Genomic DNA, 20764 nt, shown 5'->3' with positions numbered 1-20764 from the left:
AAATAAAACTTCTCCTTTAAAATGGTGGCATACAGGTTTTACTTAACTTAAGGGGGCTTGAAAAATACACTTTGCTTGGAGTTTGTTATGCTTAAACGTACGTAAACTGCAAAAACTAATTAAAAAATAAAATAAAAATATATATATATACCTATCTGCGTATATATATATATATATATATATATATATATATATATTGAAAAAAGGTTGTACACTTTTCAAATACTACTAAGCCGCTTGAGAAACAAATCAAGCTTTCATTTAAATGTCTATAGAAGAAGGGGAAAGAAATAAAATAACTACAAACTATGATAATGATAATAATAGCAATAATAATAATAATAATAATAATTATGATAAACAGAGAGGGGGAAAGGCACACACGCATAAAGTCAAGTCGGTCTGTTTATCCCACGATTATTTCAAAAATGTGGATGTGGATGAGAAGGATTACATTACAAGGGGAGAGGGGGAGGGGGGCGCGCGGCGGTCATGTCCTAGCCTTAACATTTATGTATATTTTCTCTCTCTTAATATAAATGTATATATATATATATATATATTATTATTATATATAGATGGGGGCAACGATGGCAATCGTTCAATTGAAACTATGAAACACTCTTTGACTCCACGCCTTCCTTGGGTTACAAATTAGCTACAGTGGGCACATCATCATCACCACCATTATTATCAAGGGGGTAGGCTTTCATACATATATATATATATATATATATTTCAATTATATATATAAATATTTATATATATATTTTTACATTTTTACATTCATATATATGCCTACCTGAATCTGTATATATATATATATATATATATATATATATATATGTACACGGTCTCTACTATATACTGCCTAGTACGATTCTATCTAATTGATCAGATTATAACAATTCCTGTGTTCACTGGGCACGGAGCTTCAACGCTCCTTCTCCAGCTTTAATAGCTCCTCCTTGGTTGGTCCTTAGTTCATCCATTTGCAACAGTTGGGCGCTCCGCAGGCGCAGGGTATCTTGTGCGATTCATCCTCGATGTCAAACTTGTAATCGTACGAAAGCTGCAAGACAAAAATAGAAATTTTGCGATTTGTCGAGGATGAAAACCCGATATTTTATAGCGGCAAACTAACCTCTTCGCCGCGATAGATCTTCCTTTTGGCGAATATAATGATGCGGACATCGCGATCCACCTCCACGATCTCGGTCACACAATTGGGGTTGCACGAATGGTTGATGTAGCGCGCCAAGCCGCCGCTCAAGGTGGCGTCCACCACGCGATCCTCGTCCAGCCGGAACATATAAATGCCGCGGTTCTATAAGATGGGATTAGGGAATAAGTTATTGATAGTACATGGTAAATAATAATGGCAATATCCTTACCTTTGACTCATATTGCTTCTCGCGTATCTCGGACACCTCGGTGCGTATGACCTCGCCAATGTACTCGATGATCATCGTGTGCTTCTCTATGTCCCGGGCGGCATACAAGCCCAGACCCTGGATCTTGGACCTGCAAGGGAGACAACAGTTTAGCCACTAGCCACTATAACCCAATTTCGAGCGGAGTCTCACCTGGCCAGGTACACATTGTTGCGCCACTCCTGCTTCATCTTCTTGTACTGGGAGCTCTTCGAGTGGACAAACTGCTTGCTGTAGGGACAGGCCACCTCGCCGGCAATGGCCGCCGAATTGGCCATACGCTGGGTGCTGCAGCTGCCAGCCGTGCGCTGCGTGTGTGGCTTCCGCCAGACGAGCAACTGCCTCTGCTTGGGCTCCGTTCGTGCCGCACCCGATGGATTGATGGCCAGGGGGAACTCCAGCAGAGGATTGCGGCCGTACTTGAAGCGATAATCGGTGAGGGTTTCAATTCCCGGCAGACTCTCTAATATCCGGACAATCGTTGGCTCCGTTAGGCCAAAGAGATCCTCGCCACTGATGTGCTGCGGAAAGAGCTGCAGCCACTTGTGGACCTTGCGCAGGCGCGTGATTGGCTGCAGGATTTGCTGCCACACTGCCGACGGTGAGCTGTCGCGGAACTCACGCTCTGGCTCCTTGTCGCCGGCATCCTGGATCACAATGCGGAACTCGGGCTTGCAACCGGCCTCGGCAATGCTGCAAATATAGCGACACCGCCGGTTTGGGCGTCGCACACACCAGTAGTAGCGACTCTGTGGGAGGAGGGGAAACCACAAAAATATGAGACAGAGTTTCAATAGAAACTGCGGGAGTAAAGATCCCACTAGGGTCTACTTACCACCTTGTAGCCAATGGGATAGATGTAGTGGGGCGTATGAAAGGCCTCCAGCTGATGGGGCAGCAGCTGGCCCACATTCAAGAACGTCATATTGCCCACCCGCAGCAGATTGCTTAGCTCCGAGTAGTGCATAACGGTGGCCACCTGTCGGTTCTCATCGCGATCCACAAACACTCGCCGATGGACCACCAGGGAGCTAAGTTCGTTCTCGGTTCCCCCCACTGTGGCTGTTACGCCGGTAGCCGCCGTGGAACTTGCTCCAGAGCCCACCGCTCCATGACCATGGGCACTGCAATGGACGGATTTGTTCTTGTAGAAGACACACTCCTCGCGTATGGCGCAGGGCAGGTGATAAAGGCTATTGCACCGCGACTTGAAGCACTTGATGGTGGCTCCCAGCTGATGGCAGGAGCTACAGGCCTGGTTTAAGCCAGATTGCAGAGCTGTTTGGAAGTTCATCAAGGCACCGGACACGGTCTCGTAGACACCGTTGCTCCATAAAGCGCAATTAAGATGAACCTGGCAGAGGAGAAGAAGGAGGAGGAGATTAGGGAGGAGTTTAGATAGGAGATGAGGAAGGAGACGAGGGAAGAAATGAGGGAGGAGAAGAAAGAGGAAAAGACGGAGGAGATCAGGAAGGAGTAAGGGAAAAGATGAAAGAGAAGATGAGGGAGGAGAAAAAGGGGGAGATGAGGCATGAAATGAGGGAGGAGATTAGGGTGTAGGTTTTGGCTACTCACCCATTTATCCACATCAAAGTTAAGCAGTCGCGAGGGTCCATCCGCCTTGCCATCACCCCTTTGGTTACAAAACACACACTGCCTGGTGTCCTCCAGCTGGCCACTAGCCTCCGTTTCCCACACTGTATTGTTGGCTAATCCCGTGCTTGCTCCTGCTGCTCCTTCAAACTCCAGCTTGATGGCGGTGGCCTCGCCATCGGTGGCAAAGCAATCCGCACTAAAGCACTTGACAATGGACTTGCGCTGGACTGGCAGGTGGCTGGGATTGCTAGGAATACTCTGCTTCACATCCAACTCATCCTCCGGTTCCTGCTTGACCAGGGTTTCGGGAACAGTCGCTAAACCGCCGCCGCCACCGCTGCTGGGTGAATCTCTAGAGGAGTTGGTATTACTGGACAAGCTAGTGGCACCTCCCGCCGGCTGAATCAGCAGACTGGCCGCCTCCGCCGCCTGGCCGCTCCACTTGAATCTGGCAAAGCAGGAGCGATCGCAAAAGTAGGCAAAGTTCGGCGGCGACGACTTGCGGGGTAGCAAAGCCATCAGCTGGGCCAGGCGTGGCAGCTGCTCTTCCAGCGGCGGAACACTGTGTCGCGGCACACGCAGCCCAGTGGCATGAACCACATTACCGCAGCTGCGGCATAACTTGCGGCGTCCGTTGAGTATCTTGCGCAGATGACCCTGGCTAACTTGGCTCAGCGGCCGCTTGAAGTCATCCTTGTTGTGCTTCTCATCCAGATCCTGCAACTGCTCCAGGGCCATATCATTGGCCAGCTTATCGCTGCCCACCTTATCCTCAATGATCTTGCAGGTAAGAGCGGGTGTCAGGTGCAAAAGATTGGCCAGATCCCGCAGAACGCCTGCTATGTTTTCCGTGGAGGAGGAGGAAGCGGGCAAGGCGAGTATCACATTCTGGTTCTTCTGCTGATAGTTGTTGTTGTTGTTGTTACCCAAGGAACCCAAGCCCAGCTCTAGTTGCTGGGACTTGCGCAGCTCCTCGCCGCAAGAGCGCAACACCGGCGACACCGGCACCCTCATAGTTAAGGGATCTTCCGGCAATGCCACCGGCGACATACGTCCATGGCAACGGCTATTCCCATTGAGGATTATCAGGCCAGGATAACGTGTGAGTCGCGGCAGGGCCGCCGCCCAAGCTGCCATGCCTCCCTCGCTCTCTACCAGCTCAATGGTCTCCAGATTGCAATCTCTCACAGCGCCAATGTGTCGCTGCAGGCGCTCGCGAGGATTACGCTCGATGTGGGTGGAAAACTCCTGGTCATAGAAGTCATTCTGTATGCTAGACATGGGCAGTGTCTTTTCCAAGTCCATCATGCCTGGCGTTGGCGAGGGTGAACTGTTGGTTGCTGAACCACCAACCAAGCCGCCGCTTCCACCGAAACGTTCGCTGTCATACAGCGAGGGTATCCCCGGCAGGCACACACGACCATAACGTCCCAGAATGGCTCCATCGCAGTCCTCCAGGCCCTCCAAGTGTCGTCCCAAAGGCCAGCCTCGGTTGTTGAGTGAGGCGCTCTTTAGTTTGCCACTATTTCCAGCGGATGATGATGATGAGGATGATGAGGAAGTGGAGGTGGAGGAGGCCACTGTGCCTCCAGCACCACTGGAGCTGGGTGACCCACCGCCACTGGCCACCGCCTCATTGCTGCCCACCAGAAAGTGAAAATTCCGATTGAGATGCGGCTCTAGGACCTGCAGCGGCTGCATCTGTCGTATGTGGGTTAGCAGCTTTTCGGTAAATGCATCATGATCCTCCTCAACTTTGGAGAATTTGCGCACACGCTTCTTGAGCATAGTGGTAGTGTTGGCACCCGCTCCTCCTGATCCACTGCCAATGGTCACCCCGCCAGTGATCACATGACCTGTGCTGGCATTTCCTCCCTGGATGTATTGCGTTCCTGGTGGCATCCCAGCCAGCTGAACCATGGCACCGGCTGGCAGGGTTCCACTTAGATCTTTGAGTGCTCCTCCAGCTGCCTGGCCAGCATTCAGATTTGTGCGTCGCGGTTTCTGTACTTCTCGTTTGCGCCGCTTTCTTTGATCGCCTGGCTTGGGCTCCACGTTACCACCCGTTCCGGGCATGGGAATGGGTACGGATATCGTGCTGGGTTGCTGGTTGGGTAGCTGCTGCTGCTGGTGATGGAGCTGTAGCTGGGGATGCACGGCTACCTGCTGCACTTGCATCTGCATTTGGGCGGGCATGTGTCCTGGCAGCTGCCCCTGCATGGCCGCCTGCATCTGAGCCTGCATTTGCACCTGTCCCTGGCTCTGCATGGGTTGTAGCTGCTGCAGTTGCTCGGCAGGACCTACTCCTCCTCCTACCCCTCCAGCGGGTTTTTTGACATAGCTGACCAGCTGTACCTTTTCCGTTGGTTGGTTTGCTGGCAAAGAAGAGCTTAGCTCCAGCTGTGGCTGCTGTTGGTGTTGCTGCTGCTGTGGTTGTTGCTGCTGCTGCTGCTGTTGTTGTTGTTGTTGCTGCTGTTGTTGCTGCTGCTGCTGTTGCTGCTGCTGCTGCTGTTGCTGCTGCAGCTGTAGCTGCTTCTCTTCAAGCTGCGGATGCATGGGCAGTTTCCGTTTCTGACCCTCACCAGGCTTAAAGTTCATCTTGGTGGCTGCTCCCACCTCCAAATGATTGCTATTGTTGCTCCAGGCGGGCGTTACAAGGGCTCCTCCCGCCACCACTCCACTCTGTTCCTGATGCTGCATCTCTCCACCTTGCTCCGCCGTTAGCAACTCCTCGCCCTGCTCCATGGGCAAAGCTTTAGGCTTCATCTGCTGCAGCTCCTTAATGGCCGGCTGCTTGGTTGATATCGATATGGTGACATTGGACACGGGTGCTGGAGTGGCCAGTTCGTATGGCGGTGGCGCCAGGAGTTGCTCTACGGGCTGCTTGCTGGCTGTATTATCCGGAGTCACCACCAGCTTGTTGTTAGTCACAGGGCCAGAGATGAAGGAGGTCTCCTTGGAGACAATCTGGACGGTCTGCTTGACCTGGTGCGGTGGAGGAGGTGGGGGCACCTGCAACTGCTGGTGCTGCTGCCGCTGCTGCTGTTGCTGAGGAGGAGGAGGAGGTGGTGGTGGCTGTAGCTGTGCTTGTACTTGTGCCTGAGGATGTGGATGTGGCGCTGGCACCTGGTTCTGATTCTGAACCGTCTGTGTCTGCTCATTCTTCTGCTGCTCCAGCTTTGCCTCGCTTCCGTTTCCACTGGCGCTGGCCATCACCACTGAGGAGACGGCAGTGCCCACCACCGAGGAGGAGGAGGAGGCGGTAGCCAGCTGTTGGCCAGTTCCCCCGGCTATCGTGGTGGTGGCTCTAGGCGTGGCCACAGAGCTACTGCCACTACTACTGCTACTCACTGGCGTGGCCGTGGGCACTGGCGGTATGTTGGGACGCGCCAGCTGATCCCCCAGACTACTGGCCATGCCCAAGATGGGCGCCCGAACATTGGTCACCTTGCGGGCGGAGAGGGGCGCCGAGGTGGAGGTGGAGTTGGAGGAGGAGGAGGAGGAGGATGCAGCACCCGCCACATGGGCGGAGGTGATGCTTATCTGGTTGAGACTATGACTGCTGCTGCTGTTCTGGAGCAGCTGCTTGAGCAGGGCATTATTCGAGTCATCCGCCACCGAGCGCTGGTTGCTGTTTACTGTGCTGGCTGGAGGATTAACTGCAGCTGGAGGAGGGGCAGGTGCAGGAGCAGCAGCAGGAGCTACAGCTATTTGAGCCTGATTCGGTGCCTGATTCTGGGCTTGGTTAATGGGCGTTAGACGTAGCTTCTCCGGAGTGCCCAACTCCTCTCCGCTGCGCTCCTGATCGCTGGGCGTGGCACTCCCACTCGATGGCTCCTTCACCACTCCTGCCTCCTGCTTGACCAGCTTAACCTTTGGCTCGCCGCTGCCGCCGCCAGTGACAATCTCCTCCAGCTTTGCTCCTCCCTCAGTGGCCAGACTAAGGCTAAGCTTGGTGCCCGCGGCATTGTTGGTAAGCTTCAGTTGCATGGGAGCAGTGCCAGTGGGGGGAGGACCAACAACAGCAGCAGTGGTAACAGCTCCCAGGCTGGTTGAAGATCCTCCTCCTCCTCCTCCTCCTCCTGGTCCAGCCTTGTCTCCGCCACTCACATCCTGTACAAGGGCCTGATGCATCTGCAGCGCCGTCTGGCCCGTGCTGGTGGTGATCATCTTGGGCTTCTGCTGGGCCATCGTCGTCTTGGATAATACCAAGGATATGTTCTTGTTTTGAATGGAGAGAATGGGTCGCGTGCCCATACCCGGGCTATTGATGCAAATGGTGCCCGCCGACACGGAGACGGTGGAGGAGGAGGTGGCTCCCAGTTCTGAAGCACTAGTCAAGGGTGTGCCGCATCCTCCCACTGAATTTCCTTGACCCTGAGCCGCCTGAACCTGCTGCTGCTGCTGCTTAAAGATGTTGAAGCTGGGCGGGCAGTTGAGTGCATTCTTGTCCAGCGGCTTGATCACCACGCTATTGATGTTAGTGAACTCCTCCTGGGCCTCCTGGGACTTGCTTTTGTTTAAGATCTTCTGTATATTCTCACTGTAAGCGGTTATCTTGCGGGTAGCCGTGGAGCCATCGTCCTCGGAGGACGTAGCTCCTCCTAGCGACGACGCCTCCTGGACCATGGCATATGTCTGGCTGGGATTGGTTGTGGTAATGGTCACTATACTCCCAGTGGCTGGGGCCAAACCACCGCCGCTGGTCACCTGCAGTGTCTGCTGCTGCTGCTGCTGGTGTTGCTGCTGGTGAAGCTGCAGCGGCAGGGCCATCTTCTTGTTGACTACCTTGGCGGCCACAATCTTGGTGGTGGCGGGTTTGATTTGCAGCCCGGAGAACGAGACAATGGTGCCGCCGCCTGTATTCTTGGGCACTCGTTTGATCAGCTTGGTGAAGTTGTGATGCTGATGCGGATGAACCTGCTGCCCGCTGCCCACCAATGTGGGAGCAGCACTCACCACAGTGGTCACCTGGCCACCCGTCTGCAGAAGCTGCTTGCTTTCAACAATTGTGGCTCCGCCGGCTGTGGCCGCACCGCCGCTCATCAGCGGCTTGAGCAACGGTACCGATATCGTCTTGTTGCCAATGGACACTTTGGCCGTGGTCTGCGTCACCTCGGACAGCTTCTTGGCATTGACCACCAGCTGGGTGGTTTTCATCTTATTGTGCAGGTTCACCCGGTTCAGTAGCGTCGTGGTGGGCTGACCCGTCTGACCAGTGACCGTGGTGTTGAATATATTGTAGTTGCTCTGGCCGGGTTTCTGCGTGAGAATGGTGGTGGTGGCGGTGGTGGCTCCTCCTGTGGCGCCATTGTTAGTGGCATTCAGTATAATGGTGGATGTGGCTCCCGCACCCGTTGGGGCAGCAGTTACTGTGTTGCCCGCGGCGGAGACCACGGCCACCGTATTGTCCCCGCTGCCTGCCGGCATAAGCACATAGTCGAGATCCTCCGTCTTGACGGGATTCTCGGCATGATCCTGGCCAGAACCACTGGGCTCAATTGAGATGATGGAGGCGGTGGATGAGGAGGAGGAGGAGGACGAGGATGAGGCGGCCTCCTTTTTGGTAAAGCTGGCAAAGGCTGTGAGGGGAGAGATTAAAGGGATTAGTGCCTTGTTGCCTCGGGTAACTAGAGCCAACTTACTCTGCTTGTCGACGGCCTCGTCCGTCGCCTTAATTGCACTCATCTCGGCGCCAGAGCCGAAGTTGCACACAATTATTTGCTGCTGCTGCTGCTGATCGCGTGCCTCCCAGGCACCATCCTCCTGGCCGCCAGACGCCTGCGCCTCCTGCGTTTCGAGGGCAATTTTGGGCTGGGCCTTAACCTGCTGGCCAGCACGCTGGTAGAGAAGCTGCTGCGATGGCAGCGGGGCCACTGCTTTGGCGGGCAAACTGGCAGCTGAACTGGGCGTACCGTGCAGTAGCTCCGTCTTGGCCTTCTTTCGCGTTGGATCCTCCGACGGATCGTCGGCGCCGCCTCCGCGCTTTTGGATACTGACCGCACTGAAGGCGGCCACCGCCGCAGAGGCCACACGTTCGGGTTTCGCCTTTTCGGCGGCACCAAGCGATGTTGTCACCTTCGATATATTCATAACAAACAGACAAGTGGGAACGCTGTGCGCTGGAAGCGATGCGTTACGTGGGACGGGGCGGACGAGCGTCCCACTATGGGACTACGAACACGGCGAATTTTAGGTTTAAGTAGCGAAAACATGCACGATTTGGTCAAAAAAAAAATTATTTTCGTGTATTGTATGCAGTAGGTAGTAGAGCTGAAAAAACATCGATGACACTATCGATAATAACACATATCGATTACATGCCTCTGTCTGCCACTATCGATGTGTGAACTATCGGCATGGGGAAAACCTAATTTTTAAGCTACAAAGAACAAAAAAAACTTCCTTTAATCAGAATCTAAATAATTTAGAACCGAAAGCTTTTTTACAAATGCCACACATTTTCCAACTCCATAATCAAGCAAACGATAGTTGTCCAGCACTGATCCGATAGTTGCATCTCTAACATACTTTTGGTTCGATATGGTAACACTGCAATTTGCTCAACGCTGGTCTGGCAACGCTGGTCCTTGTTGATGCAACACATTTTTATGAAAAGCATTTAGGAAATATTGCAAGTCCTTAATAAAAACCTGCGATGTTGGCCCTGAAAACTGTCACACAGCTTTTCAAGCAGACTCTGGCGAGTAAGTAACGTCTTTTCCTGCTTTGCCGCAACGGGAATAATGAAATTTTCTTCGTTTCACTATGATTTATAGCGGGCAACATTGCTATTGTCAATACCGCCGGCCTTAAATACTTTGCTCCGCCCATCAAATACAAGAGTAAGTGAGGCTATTATAACATGGATCTAGGTTGATACATTAACAATCAATTTCCTCACAGATGTGGAGCAGCCGGAGCGGCCCAAGCTAAGGATCATGGAGCGCCAGCCGCAATTGCCGCCGAACATCCGTCCGCCCAAGATGCAGAAGCGTCTGCGTTACATGCGCGGCCCGGAAACGGTGCACAACACCCTGCTCCACAAGCAGTACGCCATCGTGGCCACGGGCGGTGGCCGTCTGCGCTGGGGTCACTACGAGATGATGCGTCTGACCATCGGCCGGAAGATGAACGTTAACACCATGTTTGCCACCTGGCGCGTGCCCGCCCCCTGGCAGCCGATCACCAAAAAGGGACAGGGCCAGCGTATGGGCGGTGGCAAGGGTGCCATCGATCACTACGTAACGCCCATCAAGGCTGGCCGTGTCATTGTCGAGATTGCCGGCAAGTGTGAGTTCGTTGAGGTCAAAAAGTTCCTGCAGCAAGTGGCCAATCAGCTGCCCTTCCAGGCCGCTGTCGTTTCCCAGGAGATGCTCGACGCGCAGCAGGCTGCGGAGGAGGAGCATGCGCGCACGAACAGGAATCCCTTTACGATGAAGTACGTCATCCAGAACAACCTAAACGGCTGCCATCGGTGGCTGTCGCCCGTCGATCACAAGTGGTTTGGCAAGCACTTGTAAGGATGTTTAGTTTATGTGTTCCCCTTAACCTTTACCGATTAATAAACAAATCTTTGTTAAACTGTTTAAAAATCCAACTAGACTTCTTTAAGCCCGATCTATTTCCAGCTCTAGGAACAAGCTATCCTGACCCGTGGCCACTGCTATTCGCACTTTAGGTATACCTCCCAGCTTCACATCACAATAAATAAAAACACGGGACACCATGTGAAGGAAATGTACGATTTCTATTGCAAACATTTGTTTAATTTTTCCATTTCGTTTATGAGGATAATATGTAGTCGTAGAATATTTTTCTTTTTGCAGCTGCATTCGTATTATAATTAATATATATGTATTTTGCAAGTATGCGTTGTGTAAGAGTGTGTGCTTGGAGGGCGATTGTGGTGTTGTGTGTTGAATTATATAGCCTTCTTCCACCGGCTGTCCAGTGCCTCCTCATCCTTCCCATCGTCCATCCATCCAGTTACAGCAGCGTCCCCTTCGTCTTTGCCAAGTAAAATCAACACATAAACGTTGATCTCATCAAATCGATGGATCCCTTAACCGTGATCCATCCCTTGTCGTCGTCCTTTACTCCAGTCCAAGAAGGCAGCCGGTGGAAGGGAGCTATAAAATGCCGGGCGGGGACAGGGGTACGGGATATTCGCGTGTATGTGTGTGTGTTTGTGGGGAGCCGAATGGAATCTCGAGCTCCCTTACCCTTAGCGGTGTCGTCTAACAGTCGGTATCGTACCAGGCAGCCAGATTGTTGTTGTCATTGGGTGGCGTCGGCATGGCGTCCAAATCAAAGTTCAGTGCACCGGCATCAATCTCGCCAACGTCCATGTCCATGGAATAAGGCGATGTGGGTGCGCCGCTGGGCGGGATGGCACCGAGAGCGCCACCGCCGTTACCAGCACCGCCAACAGCTCCGCCATTGCCGCCGGCATTGCCGCCAGCGCCGCCGCCGCCGCCCACCGGGCTGCTGATCTCTAGACCCTGCATTGAATCTATTGGTAGAGTATCATATCCTGCGGACAAAATGGAACAAAGAGAGGAGAAAATAGGCGAAAATTTGATGATTAGTAAACGGGATTAAGGGGAAGAGTCGTTCGATTCCTAGCAGCTCCACTCATATGTGTATCTGCCGCCAGCAGATGATGATCCGGAGTCACAAAGAGCCCCTGCACAAGTGTAACCAACATAATAGTTAACATATATATGTATGTATTTACGAATAAATTCAGAGCTATCTTTGGTTCCATCTATGCAGTAGCTCTGTTTTACACAATAAACCTAGGGATATCGAACAACATAAACCATTCTTTGAATGTCGCTTAAATATATATTCTAGAAACAATGATCAGATAATTTAAATTCGATTTCGAATCTTCATGCACTCACGTCTTACAAACTATATATTCAGATATTTCTTATATATGTATATACACGATTTATACGAATAAAAGTAACTAGTAAGTAGTTCTAGGCGATAATCGCCGGCTACGTGACATGCAAACTTAATCTTCTTTGCTTTTTGATGAGAAAACGTGAAATCTAGGATGCGCTTCTAGTGAGAAACCAAAACGAAATATATATATATGGAAAACGAAAGGATAATATTGGAAATAATCAACAAAAGGTAGTTGTTGTTTCATCTATATCGGTCCAATCGATGATATCAATATCCTGGCTAGAGGTATGCGGGAGTGAAAGAGAAAGAGAGAGACAGAGAGCCAGACAGAAACTCTTCTGGCTTTTGGAAATGAAGGATATAATTTCAAGGATTTTCGCCTTTATGTGTGGAGTGTGAGAAGTGTGTGATTTTGTTTATTTATTTTGTTGTTGTGTTCCCTCGTGTGTGGGTGGGTGGGAGTATGTATTTGTGTGGGTGCTAAGATCTTAAAACTGTTAACCTAATTTGGTCTAAGTCATTCTTTTCATTTTGTGGAGCTGCGCTAAGGATAACAATCTATGTCCTGATGGCAGGATATCAAAAATGCTGTAGGGGACAGTTTCCACGATTGTACGAAGGATGCATTTTCGTTAAAATGAAAGGGAAACGGGTCCTGTTAGGATAATTATCTAGTATTCTAAGGCCTAGAGCTCGTAATTAAATCGATTCTAATTGTTTATAATTGAGTTATTTACTTGTAGATTTTGTATTTAGAAAACAGCAATTTATTTCCAGCTCCTATTCTAGCACTTCGAAAGGCCTTTTCACGACGAATAAAACTAACTTTCCTTTACTTTCTTTGCATGCACACCGTGTTTAATTAAGGGTTAACGCAACCGGGGACGGGTTTACGAGCAGGAAGAGATTAAGATGGTGAGATCTAGCGAGGGGTCGGGTTCGGGGAAATTTTCTCACTTAACATTTTTCTTTTATTTGTTGCTTTGAATTTAATTGGTGCTTATTTGAATGATGAGACACGATAACGATTAAATGTATGCGGGGAAGAAATGGTCTGGGGCTCGGGCTAGGGCTGGGGCTAGGCCTTGGGCTGGGACACAAGGAGGCCCAAGGATTTATCGAATTGTCTGAAGCTTGTTCTTGTTTTAGAGATGGGGGTTATTCGGGGTTGTTCTTCTTGGGGGGGGTTCGGGGTCTCTTCTCTTATGCATATGACATACATACCTTGCTGATGGAATGCGCGACCTCCGTGCGAACTGTGCACACTGGGCGGACCCTGTCCGTACAGGCCCTCATATGCTTCTTCGGGTCCAAGCATATCCTGTGATCGATCGATTTATCGTGTTCGTTTATCGGTTTTGGTTGGTTGGTTGGTCGGTGTACATGTGTGTGCGTAATGTGTATGTGATCGTACGTGAAGTGTGTTTTTAGGTGATGTATTTTTTACAGTTTCGTTTTCACATTTATTTGTTGTTGTTGGGATGGATCAGAAGTGAAAAGTTGTTAGGAAAAAGAAGACACGCGCAAACGGTTGTTTGCAAGTGATTGCGATAGACAGGAAGAGAGAGAGAGAGAGCGGGCGAGGTTGTTTGAGGAGCATGGTGAGATTGGAATAAAGAGAGAGAGCGCAGGAGTCACGTTGTTGTTGTTGATGTTGGTGAGTTTTGATTTCGGTGCAGGTGATAATCCGTCATTGGTTTGATTTTCGGTTCATTTACCGTTGCAGTTGTGTTGGTAGTGGTGGGGATTTTTGTTTTGTTTTGATTTTTTTTTTTGTTTTACACACACAAAGTAAACATAAAGGAAAAAAGAAAAGAACAAAAAGTAAATAAAAAAACGTGAATTAATTACAAAATCATAATTAAAAACAAATGCAGCAGCGAACATTCAAAGAATGTACAAAAATCAATTTTTTTAAATTTATATATTAATGTATATATGGTTGTATTTCAGGGGGTTTGTTTGCAGGGGGAGGTGTGGTGGGGTTTAAGTGGAAGTTGGATTGGGAAGGGGAGGTGTGGGTGTAGTTGTTTCGATTGGTGTGGATGTGTGGGGATAAAATACGTTGAGAACTAATCGGTATCGGCACTGTAATCGTAATCGATGGTCATCTACAGCCAAATGCTCTTGCTACCTACTTATTGACTAACATTTACGATCTATCCAAAGTTCGTGGGGTACATAACGAAAGAGAAGCGATTAAGAACATAAAACATAGGATACAACATAAAAATCGAATCCACAAGAAATCGTTATCGAAATGGTAAGCAAGTCCAAGTAATAGCGATAATATATATGTAGCTCGATACTTAATACGGATACGGATGAGATACCAGTACATAATGCTTGACTAGATTAAGTTTTTCTACAAAATTTACAATTTTTATGTACAAGTTCGCTTCGCGCGGGATTAATTATCAGAAGATTATCAGAAGAATTTGAGTTTGTAAACACAAGAAGAAAGAAAAGGGATTGATTTGAATTGAACCCGGGGGGGTTGAGGAGGAGGGAGAGACCATCCTCCTCTTAGCCTAAGCACGCACCTGCAGATCGGGACCCATGCCCAGGTCAGCGTTGGCCCAAATGTTGTTATCCTCGCGCAGCAGCGAGTTGGTCAGCTCAATGGACAACCGCTTCTTGTAGTCCTGCGGCTTGTCCTCGCTCATACGGAAGAGCACGGCGGCGGCGTATGTGGCCACGCCCTCGTTGCGCGAATGCAGCAGATCAGTTAATGGCCCGGTGGCACCCTCCTGCTCTATAATCTCGGCTCCTTCCTTGTCGGCGGCCAGTTCACAAAGGACACCGGCAGCCACGCGCTAAACAATTGTAATAAAATATAAGCTTTTATATTCACACTTTATATACATTATGTGCACGAAACTCTTACCTGAATATTTTCAATTTCGTTGAACAGCAAACGCACAAAGATCGGTATCACCGACTGCTGGCGGATGAGTGCCCGGTTATGCGACTCCCGGGCCAGTATATGTAAGGCCCCCACCGTGCCTTCGACAATCTCCTCCATGCGTACGCCATCGGCGTAGGCAGATGGCTGCTGGGAGCCAGTGGTGGCAATCGAGGAGCGTTGCTGCAATAGAAGTGTCAACAAATTAGTTTATAATTAATAAAAAATAAAATGGGGGGCTCACTACTCACCCTCTCTGTGTCCTGGAAGGCGCGCATTAGCAGCCGCACCAGGTGATGGATGGCCCCGTGCTCACGCAACGGGGCATGGTTGGCCGGACATAAAGCCAAATTGCGAATGAGCCCAATTACGGCCTTGATCAATGGCCAGCGTGATGGCGGATGCAAGAGCTTCACAATCACCGATAGGCCATAGTTCAGACGCACGGCATTCTGGGCCAGCTCCGAGTCAACGTGACGCGAGGTCAGGTGACGCAGGGCACAGACAGCCGGCTCGGTAATCTCCTCGCGATCGCCGGCATTAATTATGGTACGGACGAGAGCATCCACGCCGCCCACCTGGCAAACGGTGGCCTTGTTGCGTTGATTGTTGCACGTCAGATTCGAGAGGATGCCGGCGGCACAGGTGACCACATTGACATCGGTGGAGCCGAGCACCTGGACGAGCGACTGGAGCAGGGCCTCGAGACCCTCCACTTTGGTGGCCGCATCCGATAGATTGCGCAGCGTCCACAGGCAGTTCTGCACCAGACGTGGCGACATGTTGCCCAAGTGCATGGCCAAAGCCTGCATGCCGCCGGCGTCCACAATGGCCGGCTTATTGCTGGAGCAGACGGACAGCACCTTCAGCACGCGCGAGGTGGTCCACAGTAGCTTCTCGTAGTCGTAGGAACGCATAATGCGCACCAATTCATTCGGTCCACCGGAGGCAAGGATAATCAGCTTGCTCTCCTGATTGCCGTAGGCCAGAATTTGTAGGCAATCGGTGACAATGGCCAGAAACTTGACATTGTTTCTCTGCAGCAAAGTGACCATTTTCTGGAGTCCACCTGCCAAACGGACGGCCATCTTGGAGCCATCCTGATGCAGCAACAGGTTGTGCAGCGTGGTAATTGCATAGAAGAGCACACTCTCCACGGGCGAGGAGAGCAGCTTCACGAGTGCCGGTATCCCGCCACTCTTGAAGATGGCCAACAGACCCTGGCGATGATGCGACAAGTTGTGCAGCGTGCCAACCGCTGCCTTGGTGCTCTCCAAATCATTGCTGTTCGAGATGGCACGCACCAAAGCGGCCACCATCTGGGGGCTGTTCATAATGGCATGCCGCGAGGCCTCCTTCTTCGACAGCTGGTGGACCATCATGGCGGCCTGGGACACCACCACCTGATCCTCATCGTTCAGCAGCTTAATCAACTCGGGAATGGCCCTGGTGGCCAGTTCGGCATCATCCTGGTAATTGATTAGATTAACCACCGCATGCTTTAACATCTGCGATGGCTCCGACAGACGTTGAACAGCCGTCGGTTGCTGCGGATCAAACTGGGTGGAGGGTATTTCGATGCCCTCCTCCAGCGTCTCTGGGAACATGGCAGCACGGACACGTTGGGAGCGTGTCTGGCTTAGCTGCTGATTCATATCATCCACCTGATCCTGTGTAAAGTTCTGCGGGAAACCAGTGTCCAAATCAAACATAAGCGGATCGCCCTCCATCTCCTCATCCTCCTTGCCAGACAGCGATGGGACCTGGGTAACAGCGCCCGAATGGATGCCAGAGTCGCCCAGGTATGAGTTCTGCTGCCACATCAGAGTCTGCTCCTTGGCGGACACCATTGGCGGCAGATCCGGCGGATTATATTGATTATTATGGGACACTGCAAGTATAAGAAATAATGGTTTAGCAGGTGAGTTTGGAAGGGAGAGCGACGGAGGGAGGGAGGGTGAGTATCCATCAATGGATTAAAGATGACGCTGTAATGGATTACATTTTCCCGTTCTTCCATTTGTGTTCTAAAGTATTTCAGGCATCGGTTCTTTGTCCCTTTTATATCTCCTTTAATATTCAACTTTTACTGTGTGTATTTGGTCCCTTTGAGGCAAAAGAATAGACAGAGCATGGCCATCAGACTGAGTGCAGCAGCATCCCATCCCATCCCATTGTAGCATTTGATTTAGGTCTCGATTCCCTCCTCCTTTTAACCCGCTGCACAACCCATTTTCATATTTTCTTCTTTCCTTTTTTCCAAATGGGAAACGACAGCGACTGACAGCAAAGTGAGCAAGTGAGTATCGCAGCAGCAGCCGCAGCATCCCGTGCAGCATTCATAAAAAATTTGCTAAAGGAAAACTTTGAAGCGTGACAAATTGAACGCTGCAGGATATTCCCGCAAAGTTCAGAGAGAAACAGAAGGAGGGCGAGAGAGAGGTGGCGGCTACTGAAAAGCTGAAAAAAGGGGTGTGCGCTCACACATGACAGAGTCCTGGCAAAAGGATTTGGATTTGGATGGATTTGCGGGGCGTTTTGTTTGCCACTTCAGTCTTAATTATGCCCCGACCTCGTTCCAGCATCTTCCGCTCTCCGCCCTGCGCCTTTGTTGTTTTGATATATGCGCGGACACAGTTCATTTCAGACAGCCACGCCCACTCCCATGCCCCCTCTTGCATTTTTCGCATTTGCATTCGCAATGGCACTCGCGAGGGGTCCTGCCTCCTCCAATAATCTTGCTTTTATGCCACAGTCAAGCTATTAAACTGAAAAACGTATAAATATACATAGGTTTTATTCCTAATTTAAAAATAATAATAATAAATACAGCGAAACAATTGAGATCAAGATTTAATTCTGATTTAGCTCTTAAAAATCTTTAAAAATATTTTAAAATCAAAAGTGGTTCTTACTCCTAAGCTTCCTTTAGTATATTTATTTATTTAACTTTAGGTGACCTTCGTGGCTGGTCACCTGTGCATTAAATTATTATAAAGTAAATAAACAAACCCTTTGGGCATCGGGTATAAGATATTATTAGTAAGCTACAGATAATGCTCAAGATTTCATTAACTTATAATAAGGATAAACCTAGTACATAAATAAAATAAAGTTACAATTATTTATAGGCATATTCATAGATTTTCAAAAATTCTTTCCAGGGGCAACTACCATCAACCACAAAGCCTGGTAATTTTTCCCTAATTCTAACAATTTATTTCCCTTCAAGCAGGCTCTACTGTACTGCCGCATTGTAAATCCCATATCGTTTTATTTCCCAGATCGATTAAGCGCACTTTCGCTTTGACTCAGTTCCTATCCCTCGAGTGCGAGCACGCACTCAACAGGAGTGGGGAATAGAGGAGAGGAAAGAACAAGAAGCAAGGAGCCTTTAAGTGGAAGTTGCTGCCTCAGCCGCATACTAATTAAATTCTGCACACACACAAAAAAGCATAAGAAATGTGCAGCCGAGTTGAAAATGAGATTGGGATACAGAGACAACGGGAGAGGGGCAGAAGGGGCCGCCGCGAGTGAGTGGAAAGCACAGAGTGTGGACTAGCCACGTGCAAGTACACGAGTGCGTGAGTGGGAGTGGGCGGGCATCAACTTTCAAAAGGGTACCCGTGACGAGTAACGGTACTGCAAATGAAGTGGCAAAAAGGAGCAAGCGAGCGAGTGAGAGGGAGGGGATGGTAGCTGGGACTTCCATTCCGCACAAATAAAAAAAAAAAAGAATGTTAAATTGCAAAATCAAAAGGAGCAGGCTGAAATGAGGATATGGTTTTGGCGACGGATTCAAGTCCTTTTCCCTTTAGCCTTCGGTTTTTGGTGGTGGCTGTAAAAAAGATCATCCAAGTGGCGTATGCTCGGGCATTAACAAGTATGTATGTATGTAAATGTGGGCAGCCCTTGGAAGGAGTGTATGTACACGCATACATTGAACATGTTCATCATTTATTTATTCGGGGTGGATGATGGATGATAGTTACCCTAAATACCCAGCATTTACCAGCAGGGGGAAGGAATTGGGAACAAATTACAGAATACAAAGGACATAATTGATGTGGCTGTATTTGCCAAACAAATCCGGCCTTTTCAATTATCTTTTCAACGGGACTTTGTTGTAAAATATCCCTCAAAATGACAAATAGAAGATTAACTGCTTTACAGACTGCACTGGCTAACTCATAAATATTGTTTTCTCCAAGGGTATTTGTTTAAAATATTGCTAAATTCGAATATTTTCTGTCGGGTAAGATTTCTTGGCTCGATTTTCTTTATAAATAAAAGTGGAAATAGAGGACGTAGGGGTATGTGTATATTTAAGAGTGGTAAGATGAAACCGCACACTTAATACCACTGGAAACTTGTGTTTGGCGTTCATGTATTTTTCCATCCGCTATTCCCGTTTAGAGTGCAAAATGGTTGCCAAGTCTTCTTGGAAGTGAAATCCAATACAATGATACCGTATGGGGGGACAGGGGGAGTACTGTTAGTTGCTTAGTGGGAGTGGGAGTATACTTACTGGTCCGATTCTGGGCTGGCATGTAACTCATCTTGGTGATTAAGGCGCTTTACACCACACCTGCAAGAAAGAGACAGAGTACATTAATGAGTAATTTGCTTAACAGTTAACGGTGTTCGTGTGTTGGTGTGAGAGAACCCAGAAACTATGCATGGTAAAACAAAACGGAGTTTGTGCAAAACGCCATGTTTTTCAGACGTCTCTCTGGTAATCGGTGACTAGTCGCTGATTTTATTTGCTTTTCTTTTCCTTGTTCAACTTTAAACTCCTCATTTCCGTTTTGGGATGCCGCAGCATAACACGAAATATGCTGCGTATACCAAACAAATACACACACACAGACACAACACATACACTCGCACGCAAAAAGAGGGAAAGAGACATCTAGACGCAGGTAGAAATGTGTGTCGGCGGTCTCTCTACCTGGCTAAGACTTCAGCCACGAACCTTGAGTGATTTAATTACTATGCTTGGCACTTCTTTCGTCTTAATACACTTTAACAAACACAAAAAAATAAAACAAATTGCTGTATGCTTCACTTGCAGCTCGGAAAAGGCGCAGCGGAAAATGCGACCGACCAGCTAAAACGGAACAGAGCAAGTGAACATAAGAACGAGAACGAAGCACTGGCACTTGCAACACGGCCAGCTCGAGAGAGGGAGAGCGGGTCAGTGCGAGTGCGAGTGCGAGGGAGAGAGAGTCGAGTGCACACAAATGCAGTGCTTGCTGCGCAGAGTGCATACACACAATAACTGAGGCAGAAGCAAGGATTCTGAAGCCAGAGATTAGATAAAGAATCTGGCCTGGGCTCCGGTAATGAGCCTTTAATTCAGACAAACACGATTTCCTGTCCGCGGCATTGTTTACCTTTCAGTCAGCAGCAAAACAAGCTTACAATTTTGGGGAATACATAAAAATGCCGTTTGTATGTATCCAGCTCCAACGAACTCACACACTCGCACTCACAACGGCAGGCAGCTTACCACACACACACACATGTACACTTGCCCCTCCCACCCCCGCGAGCTACTTGTTTGCCCTTGCCTTCTAGATTTTCTCCATGTTTTCTGCGCTTTTATTCACAAGTCCAACTATTTCTTTTTTTTGAGCACACAACCTTCAGTTGCGCGTACTTACCACGTCAAGGATATTGAGTCTGCTTTAAAGCAGGATTTATTTATTTTAAACGCACTTGGACACAACAAATTACTCGAGAAAACTGTGTATGTATCTGAAAAAAACATCGATGTTAAGTGAGTGGAAAGTTGCATCCACGACAACTGGCCACACTTAAGCACGGTCGCAATCGAACCAAAACATAAACCTATCGATGCTATCGATGTCTTGAAGGACGCTACATAAAAATTTTTCTAAATCGTAGG

General features: G+C 49.2%; 3 protein-coding genes across 5 annotated transcripts; 1 reads left to right on the top strand and 2 right to left on the bottom strand.

The window, feature by feature from the left end:
- Positions 1-221: 221 nt before the first annotated feature.
- Positions 222-9303, bottom strand: trr (trithorax-related). Its single transcript, XM_017173735.3, has 7 exons — positions 8675-9303; positions 3009-8611; positions 2269-2787; positions 1587-2182; positions 1395-1524; positions 1145-1327; positions 222-1072 (listed from the first exon to the last, which is right to left on the bottom strand). Exons 1-7 carry the CDS (start codon positions 9120-9122, stop codon positions 980-982), a joined length of 7572 nt encoding a protein of 2523 aa, XP_017029224.1. The 5' UTR covers positions 9123-9303; the 3' UTR covers positions 222-979.
- Positions 9304-9561: 258 nt separating this feature from the next.
- Positions 9562-10629, top strand: mRpL16 (mitochondrial ribosomal protein L16). Its single transcript, XM_017173732.3, has 3 exons — positions 9562-9736; positions 9809-9874; positions 9936-10629. Exons 1-3 carry the CDS (start codon positions 9688-9690, stop codon positions 10550-10552), a joined length of 732 nt encoding a protein of 243 aa, XP_017029221.1. The 5' UTR covers positions 9562-9687; the 3' UTR covers positions 10553-10629.
- A 131-nt stretch (positions 10630-10760) lies between these two features.
- On the bottom strand, positions 10761-20674 carry arm (armadillo). 3 transcript variants are annotated; one of them, XM_017173729.2, is made up of 7 exons: positions 20520-20674; positions 19382-19441; positions 15105-16744; positions 14836-15036; positions 14492-14764; positions 13173-13269; positions 10761-11565 (listed from the first exon to the last, which is right to left on the bottom strand). In XM_017173729.2, exons 2-7 carry the CDS (start codon positions 19410-19412, stop codon positions 11270-11272), a joined length of 2538 nt encoding a protein of 845 aa, XP_017029218.1. In that variant the 5' UTR covers positions 19413-19441; positions 20520-20674; the 3' UTR covers positions 10761-11269. The 3 variants fall into 3 exon arrangements, with proteins under 3 accessions (XP_017029218.1, XP_017029219.1, XP_017029220.1); XM_017173730.3 differs by lacking the exon at positions 20520-20674 and adding an exon at positions 19829-19975; XM_017173731.3 differs by lacking the exon at positions 13173-13269 and having other exon boundaries at positions 11403-11565.
- Positions 20675-20764: the final 90 nt, after the last annotated feature.

The sequence above is a fragment of the Drosophila kikkawai genome, chromosome X, assembly GCF_030179895.1.
Source record: "Drosophila kikkawai strain 14028-0561.14 chromosome X, DkikHiC1v2, whole genome shotgun sequence".
Lineage (NCBI taxonomy): Eukaryota > Metazoa > Arthropoda > Insecta > Diptera > Drosophilidae > Drosophila > Drosophila kikkawai.
This window is presented reverse-complemented; position numbering and strand designations above follow the sequence as displayed.

Coding starts and splice junctions, on each gene's coding strand:
- trr (XM_017173735.3), bottom strand. CDS start 9,122: ATGAATATATCGAAGGTGACAACATCGCTTGGTGCCGCCGAAAAGGCG. Junction 2,183..2,268: donor ATCCCATTGGCTACAAGGTG/GTAAGTAGACCC, acceptor CTCCTCCCACAG/AGTCGCTACTACTGGTGTGT. Junction 1,073..1,144: donor AGATCTATCGCGGCGAAGAG/GTTAGTTTGCCG, acceptor TTTGTCTTGCAG/CTTTCGTACGATTACAAGTT.
- arm (XM_017173729.2), bottom strand. CDS start 19,412: ATGAGTTACATGCCAGCCCAGAATCGGACCA. Junction 16,745..19,381: donor GCCAGCCCAGAATCGGACCA/GTAAGTATACTC, acceptor TTATACTTGCAG/TGTCCCATAATAATCAATAT. Junction 11,566..13,172: donor TCGCGCATTCCATCAGCAAG/GTATGTATGTCA, acceptor TTTTGTCCGCAG/GATATGATACTCTACCAATA.
- mRpL16 (XM_017173732.3), top strand. CDS start 9,688: ATGTTGGCCCTGAAAACTGTCACACAGCTTTTCAAGCAGACTCTGGCG. Junction 9,737..9,808: donor TTTCAAGCAGACTCTGGCGA/GTAAGTAACGTC, acceptor TATGATTTATAG/CGGGCAACATTGCTATTGTC. Junction 9,875..9,935: donor TCCGCCCATCAAATACAAGA/GTAAGTGAGGCT, acceptor ATTTCCTCACAG/ATGTGGAGCAGCCGGAGCGG.